General features: G+C 44.7%; 1 protein-coding gene across 1 annotated transcript; it reads left to right on the plus strand.

Annotated features, from left to right (window-relative positions):
* The first annotated feature begins 3871 nt into the window (after positions 1 to 3871).
* Positions 3872 to 4717, plus strand: LOC122818828 (uncharacterized protein K02A2.6-like). The gene has a single exon (XM_044094212.2). The coding sequence runs from the start codon at positions 4049 to 4051 to the stop codon at positions 4715 to 4717; it is 669 nt and encodes a 222-aa protein (XP_043950147.2). The 5' UTR covers positions 3872 to 4048.
* The last annotated feature ends 7549 nt before the right edge of the window (positions 4718 to 12266 follow it).

Raw genomic sequence — 12266 nt, forward strand, 5'->3', positions numbered from 1 at the left:
GGTCATTGCGCCTTTATATATCTTTTCTCATTTCTAAGGATGGTAACAAGAAAATACCCTTCGATTCGTGTGACATCAAGCAATCAGTTCAGTAAACAAATTTTTTATTTTTTTTATCTTTTCGCAAAGTTACGATCGTCGTACATTTTTTCGTTTTAATTTTATTACTGCGGTTAGTTAACTGTGGTCGGTTTATTTTTGGGATACATTTGTTCGGATAAGGAGATAGTGTCGCTAGAAAATGGGGTTAGACCGATGTCCGGAAAAGGACGCTGAGAACAGCTCAAATTCACTCTGTCCTATATGCAAAGGCGAGATTAGCGGTGTCGATGTTTATAGAACAGCGTGTCAACATGAATTTTTTACAGATTACTAGCGACTCTATCGGAAAGGATGGTGGAATTAATTCAAAGTTCTGTATCTGATATCATAACCAGGGTGAGGGCAACTCAAAGCCCAGAGGCTAATAATAGCCAGGGTGACCAGTCTTCTCAACAGACTATTAGAGACGTTAGTAATAGGGCCAACGCGAGTAGGGGAACTGATGATAATCTACAGGACGTAAGAATGACTTCGGTTTCAACTGCTTCGCATCAAAGTTCCACATCCGATTTATTGAGCCGTCCTGATAAAGTGGTACATATTCTGAACGGATGGAAGATTAAATATTCCGGAGGAGGAGTACCAGTGGACAATTTTATTTACCGAGTTGAAGCACTGACTAGGGAAACGTTAGGAAATAATTTTTCCGTGCTCTGTAAGAACGCATCTGTTTTGTTTGAAGGAAAAGCCAACGAGTTCTATTGGCGATATCATAAAGCACATATAATTTCTGTTCAGCTCTACGTCTGCAGTTTAGACAAAATAGAGATGATGGGGATATCGAGGAGTTAATCAGGAATACAAAACAAAAGCCGAATGAAACTTTCGATTGCTTTTACGACAAGATATCTGATTTAGTCGATCAGCTAGAGCAGCCGTGGGCGCCGAACAAAGTCCTTAAGAACAACTTACGTACGTAAATAAGGCATGAGCTCCTGAATCTGGATATTAAAACAGTTTCAGACTTGAGAGAAATTTGTCGAAGGCGCGAAGATTTTTTGGCTGATGCTAAGCGATACCAGGGGTATATGAGAAACACGCCATTTAAGCGCGTCGTTTCAGAGTTTGCTGAAACCTCAGAAAGTCTTCAGGAAACGGAATCTGAAAATGAAGGGGATATCTCTGCGCTTGCACTGTCATGCTGGAATTGCCGCAAAGAAGGGCACCGGTATCAGGACTGCGTGACCGAGAGAAGAATATTTTGTTACGGCTGTGGAGCCGCCAATACATATAAACCTAGTTGCAGCAAGTGCTCAAAAAACTCAAAACCCGGCACTTCGAGGTCGCTTGTCAAACAGAAATCCTCGAGTGCCGTTCGCAGCCAAGCAACGATGACCGACTAATAGAGGAGGCAGCTATGGTAGCAGCACTCCCCAACCCAGACGAACAAAGACCGGCTATTAATTCGTTACTTCATAGTAAAATACCTGACTTAAAGAAGCTAGATATCTCGGAATGCAACTTTCAATCACACTCAAAGATACGTCTATCCCGAAGCTCTCGTCGGATAAAGGCGTATTGGGAGAACATAAAGATATGCAACGTTGGGGTCCAGTACATTAATTCAATTCCGGCTGGGCAGAAGGATCCTCGCCCATTTTTACCAGTTCAAGTGTTCAATCGTACTGTCTATGGCTTATTGGACTCGGGAGCTTCGATTAGTTGTGTTGGTGGGAGGCTAGCGGAGGAGATAAAAGCTAGCGGTAACTATAAAAAGATAAAAGGTCATGCTACCACGGCAGATGGAAGATCGCAGCAGATACTGGGCCATGTGAAAGTCGAAGTAGAATACATCGATAAGAAAAGTAACATAAAGCTTTATGTGGTACCATCGCTGAAGCAGGATTTATATCTGGGTATAGATTTCTGGAGGCTGTATGACTTGCTTCCTAAAAATATAAGCATATCTGAATTAGAATCGTCGCAAAGTAACGCTAAAGCGGATGTTGATCAGCATAAATTGTCTGAGAGCGATCGAGCCAAGCTAGCGAATGTAATAAATTGTTTTCCGTCATTTAAACAAGAAGGACTCGGTAAGACCAACCTGATATCGCATTCGATTGATGTGGGAACGGCAAAACCAATTAAATAACGCCATTTCCCCGTCTCCCCAGCGGTCGAAAAGGCCATGTACACCGAAATCGACCGAATGATAGCATTGGGAGTAATAGAAGAATCCGAAAGTTCATGGTCATCCCCTATCGTAATGGTAAACAAACCTGGCAAAGTAAGAATTTGTTTGGACTGTAGGAAGGTGAACAGTTTCACCGAGAAAGATGCTTACCCACTTCCTCAAATAAGTGGAATCTTAAGTCGGTTACCAAGAGCTGAGTATATTTCAAGCCTGGATCTAAAGGACGCTTATTGGCAGGTGCCTCTAGAGGAATCATCCCGCGACAAAACAGCATTCACAGTCCCAGGCAGACCTCTCTACCAATTTAAGGTAATGCCGTTCGGGCTTTGTAACGCTACAAGCACAATATCCCGACTAATGGATAAGGTGGTACCAGCCCATCTCCGTAAAGAGGTTTTTATTTATCTTGACGATTTATTAGTAGTTTCTTCCACATTTGAACGGCACCTCGAAGTACTGAGAGAATTGGCCTTGCAAATTAAACGGGCAGGTTTGACTCTAAATATTGGTAAAAGTCATTTCTGTATGCTACGCGTTCGATATTTAGGGCACATCATAGGCGACGGTGGAATCCGGACGGATCCCGAAAAGGTGGCAGCAATAAAAAATTTTCCTGTCCCTAAAAGTCTGCGAAGCTTGAGAAGTTTCATGGGCCTGTGTGGATGGTATCGAAAGTTTGTGCCAAATTTTGCTTCACTCGCTACTCCTTTGACCGACTTAATGACCACCAAACGAAAGTTTAGTCTAACTGACGAAGCTATAAAAGCCTTCGAGGAGCTGAAGCAACGTCTAAGCGAAGCTCCAGTTTTGTGTAGCCCCGATTTCTCGAAACCGTTCGCAATACACTGCGATGCGAGTAAAACAGGGGTAGGCGCTGTGCTTGTACAGATATCCGAAGAAGGAGATGAACGTCCGATTGCCTTCATCTCCAAGAAGCTAAACAAGGCCCAACGCAACTATACTGTAACCGAGCAAGAATGTTTAGCGGCCATCGTAGCTCTCAAAAGTTTCAGGGCATATGTTGAAGGAATGGAATTCACAATCATAACGGATCACGCCTCATTGAAGTGGTTAATGTCCAACCATGACCTGAATTCCCGGTTGGCACGATGGGCGTTGGCTTTGCAAAGGTACAACTTTAAGATTGAGCATCGCAAAGGCTCCCTTAACGTTGTTCCCGATTCGTTGTCTCGCTTCAACGAAGACGTGATAGCCGCTGTAGATTTACGGGAAGGACTTCTAGTGGACTTGGATTCTGAAGAGTTTAAGAAAGCAGAATATGTGGATCTAGTAGAAAAAGTAAAAGCAAATCAAGCTAACTTTCCTGACCTCAAAGCTGATAATGGCTATGTGTATCGGAAATCAGAGCATTCTACAGGGGAACAAGTCCACGATGATTACGCATGGAAACTCTGGATACCGAAGGAACTAGTGCCAGAAATCCTTAAGAGAGCACACGATGGTTCTATGTCTTGCCACGGTGGCATACATAAGACCATAGAGAGAGTGAGGCGTTATTATTTTTGGCCTGGCCTGGTGCCAGATGTAAAGGCATACATTAACGCTTGCGAAGTGTGCAAAACGACAAAAGCGCCGAATTATACACTGCGACCGCCATTACGAAAAGCACCGGAAAGTCAACGGTTTTTCCAAAGATTGTTCGTAGACTTTCTTGGGCCATACCCTAGATCAAGAAGCGGGAACGTGGGAATTTTTATCGTTCTAGACCATTTTTCCAAATATGTATTCCTTAAACCAGTTAGGAAGATTGACACCAGTGCGGTCACAAAATACTTGGAAGGAGAACTGATCATGGCATATGGAGCTCCGGAAACCGTGGTATCAGACAACGGATCACAATTTCGTTCTCACGCTTTTCGGAAATTGATGCAGCAGTATGGCATCACACACACATTAACGGCGGTGCATTCACCGCAAGCTAACGCTTCCGAACGCGTTAATCGCTCCGTGATTGCTGCGATCCGAGCATATGTGCGACCAGACCAGAAGGACTGGGACGAACACCTAAACAGAATATGTTGTGCATTGAGGTCCTCCGTTCATGCTAGTTTGGGAACTTCTCCATATTACATGGTTTTTGGACAGCATATGATAACATCCGGTTCTACCTACTCACTGTTAAGGAAATTAAATTTACTTGATGATCGTTCACTAAAATTCAATCGCCAGGACTCATTTGAGATTGTTCGAGATAAAGCATGTAAGCGTATGTTGGAACAACACGCCGAAAACGAGAAGCGCTATAACCTTCGGTCTCGAAACGTCTCATTCGTGGAAGAACAAGAGGTGTATCGCCGGAACTTCAAACAAAGCTGCTTCCAGACGGGATACACTGCCAAATTCGGACCTTCCTTTGTAAAGGCAAGAGTTCGCAAGAAGCTGGGAAGCGCGTATTATGAACTGAAAGACTTACAAGGCACACTTGTAGGTATCTATCACTCCAAGGATATTCGGCATTAATGCCTCTTCCGTCGGTATCAGTCTAGGGTACCAGGGATAGTAAATTATAGATTTAATGGGGGTTGGCTGGCGGGCAGGTCCCACGCAGTAGTCACTAATTGTTATATAATACAGATCGGCTGGCGGGCAGGTCCCACGCAGCAGTCACTAATATCAGTCCCAATTCTTATGGGACGGGTGTTGGATCCAGGGGGGATCACGCGTACTTGGTGTTGGTGATTCTTGAGGAGCCGGCTGGCTACTCCTATCCACTGAAGATTAGGAAGTTTACGTTGGAAGGGTGACTGCCCTTCTTTACCTGCTGGCCTAGAGACTCAGTCAGTATATTTTAATTAAAGATTTAACGGCTAAGTGCCGGAGTTTCATTAATAGGAGCTGGTGCTCTTTATTTATTGAATATCCTATATGAACTGAACTTAAGAATTAACAAAGGCTCATGCATGACCGGATGCCCGTGGCAGACCGCTGACCATGCACATTTTGCAGAAGTCATACGTTCGCTGTCAGCCAATGGGACAAAGCCACGGCCCATATGTTGGCACAATATGTTGGCTCAGCACTTGGGCTCATTAGGGTGGACCTCAAATTGAGGCGAACCATACACGAGTGGTATAAGAAGTGTAATAATAATATAATAATAGTGATTAATATTAATAAAGGGAATATGAATTGGCCTGCTCAGCCCAAGTTGGGAGTTGGTTGTTAACTACTCCCCCCTTTAAATTAGACGCCGTCCTCGGTGACAGCCAATTCGTCGATGGACTTTCGTAATCGGGATGCCTCTCGTTTGCGCCTGCAGTGATGTTGGAGCAGGACCAGGCCGCATAATGTAAAGCTGACGGCAACTCCCGCGGCGAACCACATCTTAGGTGCACCTCCCGCCGACACGTCATCTCTGAGTTCCTGCATCAGACGCAGGTTGTGCTCGTTCATCCGTTGCAGTAATGGCAAACTCAATATGTGATCATGTCCCGTTATGTTGATTAATGGGGAGGCCGCGATCCCTGGGCTCTTTTTCACAGAGAAGCCGAGGTTCAAAAACACGGAGTCATTAACCACCGCCTTCCTTTCGAAAGTAATAAGGTGGGTCCCTATTATGGTTGTTGGGGGACCGTCATCGATGGTGATCCTCGTGAGTTTTTCATTGACGATCATTATTCCGTCGTCCACGATTGTAAGTGGTTCCAGATTACTGGGCCGCGTCCGGCATGTAGCCGCCCCGCCTGCATGTAATTGCCTGGCGCAGGTGTCGTGCGGCGCCTTTTTACAAAATGTGGCCAAGTTGGTGGAGGCGCAGTCGGAAACTGCTAGGACTTCGTCGTCGCATTCCGCCACGCTGTTATCTTCTATTTGTAGAATAGTATGGTAGTGCGCGACCGGGAAGAGCAGGACTTTTTTACAAATACGCTTAACTTTAGGATACTGAACTAAGACATGGATAAAGACATTAGATTGAAAAATTTTAATCTTAGATACAGCCATAAGACTGACTATGGGGACCTCTGTGAGCTGTTCGTCAAAGATAGATTTAAGGTCATTGTGATTAAATATAACCGGATTTATAATGTTGTTCTTGGCAAGTGTGATTGTGAGCATGCAATTTTGTAATTCTGAAATGAGGATTCTATTCCTGGCTAGAAGTGTTTCGAAAAGGTGGCCGGAGTCAACTAACCCGTCCCTTTTTTCCTTGAGGATTTTATTTACTGTATCTGTAAGTTGGTTAATGTGTTTCTGTGTTTCTGTATTGATTACAACCTGCCTATTGTTTGCTTCGATCAGCGCTGCTTCGTTAGTCTTAATTCTATAGAGGTCCTCCGCGTCGGGCGTGCCTGCCACGACCTTAAGTGCAGTGCCCAGGAAATCTAGGCTCCTGGCCATTCTATGGTGCACGGTTAATTCATCCAGAATGTTCTGGGCATGATCGACGTCCACTTCCAATAACTTCCTCATATGCGACTGTGGGGACAGCTCCAGCATTCTGACCGTAGAGTCAATTATGCTGGAGAACTCAGACAAATTTGTCGAGTGCCTAACTAGGCCATATTGTTCCCACACCAGGACATTCCCGTCCAGTACCGGAATATACTTCGCGTGAGAGAAGTCGGTAATTCTCGCATTCGCTATGGACAGCAGTAAGACGAGTATAACGGCAAGCCTGTGGAGATGGTAGTAATGTTGAGTTCTGAATAACATAAGGGCGAGTATGGATGGCGGAGATGTTTATTTTATATTGTCCTTATGGACCACCCTCCCTTTAATGAGAACAGACGTTTTTAGGTCTGCTTCTATGCGCTCTTCCGAGTAGAGCGGCGTCAGCTTATTTCCGAGTCTTTTATTATTGCGCACGAGGACCTTTTCCCCAACTTCAAAGACTCTGTTTTGTCTTGAAGTGTTAATTCTATCGAGGTTGGTTTGTTGCGCCTTGTCGATCTTGGCTCTAATAGCCGAATTAGCCTCGTCGCTGCTGGCATGGATAACTTCTGCTGGCCTACAATCCGTGACTGAGTGCAACGATCTATTATATTCTACTGTAGCCCGCAAAATTAATTCCACAGTGTCGTCAATTTTTTTATCGATTTTGAGGCACCTGGCTATTTCTGCCAAGGTACTGTGGAATCTTTCCACTTGGCCATTGGAGCTACTGTGAAGCGGTGGCGCATTAATGACATCGATGCTGTATTGATTTTTCAGCAAAGACGTAATCGTTTCAGAATTGAAGGAAGCCTCATTGTCACAATAGATGGTTTTAGTTTTGTGGTAGAAATTTACCAATTGGAGTATAGGGGCCCGTACATCAACTATTGCCCTAGAAGATAAGGGCTGTACGATGGCGAACTTAGAGAACTTATCGATGCAAGTTAGGAAGATCTTTTTGTCGGTAGAAAAAATGTCAATATGTAACATCTCCCCTACATATGAAGGAATTGGGGTGCTTCCTAACTCCTGTCGTTTGGGGTGGCGATCGTATTTGGCTTTATTGCAGACCTTGCAATTTGCGACGACTTCGCTGGCCAGCTTTGACATGTTGGGAAAATAGTAGTCGCGAAGAATTTGCTTGGCGTTTTCCTGCGCAGCCCTGTGGGCGCGGTTGTGTTCGGCATTAACAATTTCCAGCTTTTCATTGGTATTTGTAATGTCAGTGACAAAGTTTTTACAATGCCAAAATTTCGTTGCAGGGAACTCCTGCCTCAAGGCATGTTGAACACAAGCTAGTGTCGGAAAGTCGCAGTGGATCGCGTTTACGACGTTGGCGTTGATAATTTCTTTAACAGATTGGACAAGTAGGTTTTTGTTATTAAAGTAAATGACGTGGCGAGTTCTATTGCCAAAAACAATGAAGTCTCGCCGAAGTGGTTGGTTTGCCTCTTCCAAAATAATTTGGTTTCTGAAGCAGTTTAGGGGTTTATCCGTAGTCTCGATGGTGTATGAGAGCGAAAGCTCGCTATGCACCGTGGCAGCGTCGGACTGAGGCTCAGCCTCTAGGTTGTTCAAGTGTTGCCGAGACAGCGCATCGGCTACAAGGTTTTGCTTCCCTGGCGTGTAAAACACCTTCCCGTTGTTTTCGTCTATAAAGGCCTTCCATCGCTTGATTTTAGCGTTGGTGTTTCTGTCAGATACCGCGTAAGTCAGCGGCTGGTGGTCTGTGAAGATCCTAACCTCCTGAGTGCCGTAAAGGTAGTTCTGTAGTTTGCCTATGGCCCAAACTATCGCTAACAATTCTCTTTCGTTGGTAGCGTAATTTAGCTCGCAATCCTTAAGCGTGCGCGATATCATTGTAATGGGCCTCTTGTTCTGGGACAATACCGCGCCTATTCCACTGGCTGAAGCGTCGGTGGTTAGGTCGAATGGTAATTTAAAGTCGGGGTACGTTAGAATGACATCTTCTGATGCCAGGATATTGCGCAGGTGGTCAAACGCATTGCGCTGGGCTTCATCAAACGTAATAGGAACTTTTTTCGACATGTTTTTACTGACTGCTCCGTTTTGCCCTTTGAGAATATGAGTAAGGGGCCTGGCAATGGAGGCAAAATTTTTGACAAAGCTTCTGTAATAACTCGCCAGGCCGAGGAAGGACCTGAGGCTAAAGAGGGTTTTAGGTTCTGGGAATTCTTGTATTGCCCTGACTTTTTCGGGATCTGTTTTTGTTCCCCCTCTAGTAACTATGAAGCCTAAAAATTCTACGCTTTCTTTAAAGAATTTAGTCTTTTCTCGAGCCACCTTCATGTTGGCGTCGAGCAGTCGCTTAAGCACTATATCGATGTGCTTAACATGTTCGGTTTCGTTTTCGGAAAAAACAATAACGTCATCGACGTACACGTAACATATCTTGCCTATTTCTTCCCGCAGTACATCATCGATGGCTCTTTGGAATATGCTACCTGCGTTTTTTAATCCGAAAGGTAGTCGACAAAATTCGTATTTTCCTCCGTTAACTGAGAACGAGGTTTTTTCCCGGTCTTTCTCGGCCAAGTATATCTGATGATACCCTGACTTCAAGTCTAGGGTAGTAAAGTATTTGGCTTTCCCTAAATTCGCTAGAATCATGGGAATGCTTGGCATAGGGTAGCGATCGGCAATTGTTTGCTCGTTTAGTTTCCTAAAGTCGATTACCAAACGTTTCTTCCTGATGCCATTCTCGTCGGTCCCTTTTTTGTCAACTACCCAAGTAGGGCTGTTGTACGGGGATCTGGAAGGCCTGATTATGCCATTGCTCAGCAGTTCCTTGATTTCGCTGTTTACAAAGTCTGCTGCCCCCATGGGGTAGGGGTATAACCTGGAGTAGACGGGTTCGTCACTCTTAGTTCGGATAGTGGCGATGACCGAGGTGTTGAATGTTAGGGCCTCGTTAGAGGTCGAAAACACCTTTATTCTTTTCAGAATAACTTTTTTGAACTCGGCTTTCGCCGAATTTGGTACCACGATGTCGTCGATTTTTGTAAAATTCACGTTATCGCAGTCAAAGAATTTTAGTTTTTCCGTGGAGTTTGCGAATTTTATTACGCCATTGCCTAAGTCCAATGCGACCCCTGCTCGCGTTAGCGAGTCAAAGCCAATTATGGCATCGAACGTGCTTAGCGTATTTAACAAAAAAAATGGGGCGTTTAGCCCAAAAATGCGCATCATGCATTTTTGCTTGACGCTACTGGAGCCGTGAATAGAGCTCACAGTAAAGGGGTTCTCGACCGGCATTACGTTTTTTAGCTCCTTTACGGGCTTAACGTAATTTTTTGCCGCCCCCGTGTCGATAAGTATTTTTAATGTTCTATCAGCCAACTGTCGTTCGATGAACGGCAGTCGGGAGCGCTCCCTAAAAAATGTAGCAGGTCCTTAAGTTCGTCGGAGTCATTACCTTCTTCAATGCTGGCGACTTCCGCTTCAGCTGCGGCGGCGTAATCTGCCTCCTCCTGCTCATGGGACTGGGTTATGTTATTGACGCGCTGGCGTCTTTGCCCCGAATAACGCTGAGATGAATTCTGTCTTTTGTGATTGTTATTATTCTGAGGCTTTCCCCAATTAGTCTCCTGCCTAAACTTTGATGTGGAAGGGTCGACCTCCATAGGCTGTACTTTGTTATGGTCTGTAACTTCGGGGTCCCCGCGCTTCTGCCAGGGGCTGTCCTCCTGGGGCTTGCTTTGGCTTTGCTTCGGAACGAAGTGTGGATTTTTATCCTCTCCTTTCCATTGCTTTCCCTGAAATTTATTGTTACGCCTGTTTCCATCGTGGACAAGGGACTTGTCTTCTATTGCTTTTGCGTAGGAAGCCGCGAATGCACTTCTTTCAATGCTATTTTCGGCCTCCCGCGCTAGCGCAAGCGCAGACGGAAGGTCTTTTGGCTGTGCTGGCAGCACCAGTGCTCTAAGGGGTCTTTTCAGTCCAGCAATAAATGCGTGTAAGGCGTCGCCCCTAACTTCTTTATTCAGGATGGTTGCCGTGTCTGCAGTGTGCGACATAACTATTTTGTTCGTGACGAGCGTGAGTTTCCTCTCGACCTCGTCATAATATGCCACGAGATCGGCATCGCGCTGTTGAACCATCTCTAGATTTTGACGCAGTACGCGTAGGGACGTTTTGTCCGCGTATGTGCAATCCAGCCTAGCCAGAATTGCATCGAAATTTAGCACTGTATTATGGGACGTGAGGAGCGATCGCGCATTACCACAAATTTTGTTTTTGATAATAACCACTGCTTCATAGTGGGCCTCGCTGCCTTTGTATCTCTTGAATACCTCATACGCATCTGATGCGGCCTGCCTCCACGACACGTATTCATCGTGGCTGCCACTAAAGGTTGGGAGCGATTTTACAATATCTAATTTGACATCGCACTTTATGGCGGGGTCCGGTGTTACCCTTTCATAAACTTCTACTTGGGGTGCCTGCACAGTTAACGAGCTGACCTGATTTCTAACTGATTCAATTTCTGCCCGCCAGCGCTGCTCCTGTGCGGTTAGCGCGGCGTTGACAGCATTTGTAATGAGGGCCTGTATCATTTCTGGGTTCATTTCTGAGTCTGGTTGTGTCGTTGTGGGGCAAAATCCGATTTCTTCACTGTCGTCGCTCTCTACTTCTTGTTTAACTTCCCTATATTCCCAACTCATCGGCCGCAAATGGGGCTGAGTGAGTTAATCGGCAGTAATAAAGGCGACGATGGACAATTATTTAGGGGAGTAACTGCGCGGTGGGTGAAGCACAACGAATTTGAAGAGAAACTATAATAAAAAACCCGCTGAATTTATATATCTCAAGAAAAATTCCGGTTGGAAAATGGCTGGGTCGAAACAACAGGCTTAGTAATCACACAGGTACACTGGACACAAAATTTCTGTTTTTTTTTTTTTTTAAAATAAACGCATGCAAATCGAGTATAATCATAGAATAATCAAGGGAATAGGGGAGGGGAAAATTTTCCACGCGTAATAACCACTTAAAATTGCAAACAAATATATATTTCATATAACTGCTTTGTGTATTTTTAAATTTAAATTTTTAAATTTAAATTGCTAGCTCTGGCACAAGTTTGTAAGTAAATATGGAGAATTTGTGTAGGCACTTATCTGTCACAATATTTCGTATTGACCTGGGTGACCTATCTTCGTCGCACAGTCACTTACATTTTGTTTTCCTCAGGGTGAGATTCGAAGAGTAGTTGGGCGCCAATTATAGATTTAATGGGGGTTGGCTGGCGGGCAGGTCCCACGCAGTAGTCACTAATTGTTATATAATACAGATCGGCTGGCGGGCAGGTCCCACGCAGCAGTCACTAATATCAGTCCCAATTCTTATGGGACGGGTGTTGGATCCAGGGGGGATCACGCGTACTTGGTGTTGGTGATTCTTGAGGAGCCGGCTGGCTACTCCTATCCACTGAAGATTAGGAAGTTTACGTTGGAAGGGTGACTGCCCTTCTTTACCTGCTGGCCTAGAGACTCAGTCAGTATATTTTAATTAAAGATTTAACGGCTAAGTGCCGGAGTTTCATTAATAGGAGCTGGTGCTCTTTATTTATTGAATATCCTATATGAACTGAACTTAAGAATTAACAAAGGCT

This window comes from Drosophila biarmipes, chromosome 2L, assembly GCF_025231255.1.
Source record: "Drosophila biarmipes strain raj3 chromosome 2L, RU_DBia_V1.1, whole genome shotgun sequence".
Classification (NCBI taxonomy): Eukaryota; Metazoa; Arthropoda; class Insecta; order Diptera; family Drosophilidae; genus Drosophila; species Drosophila biarmipes.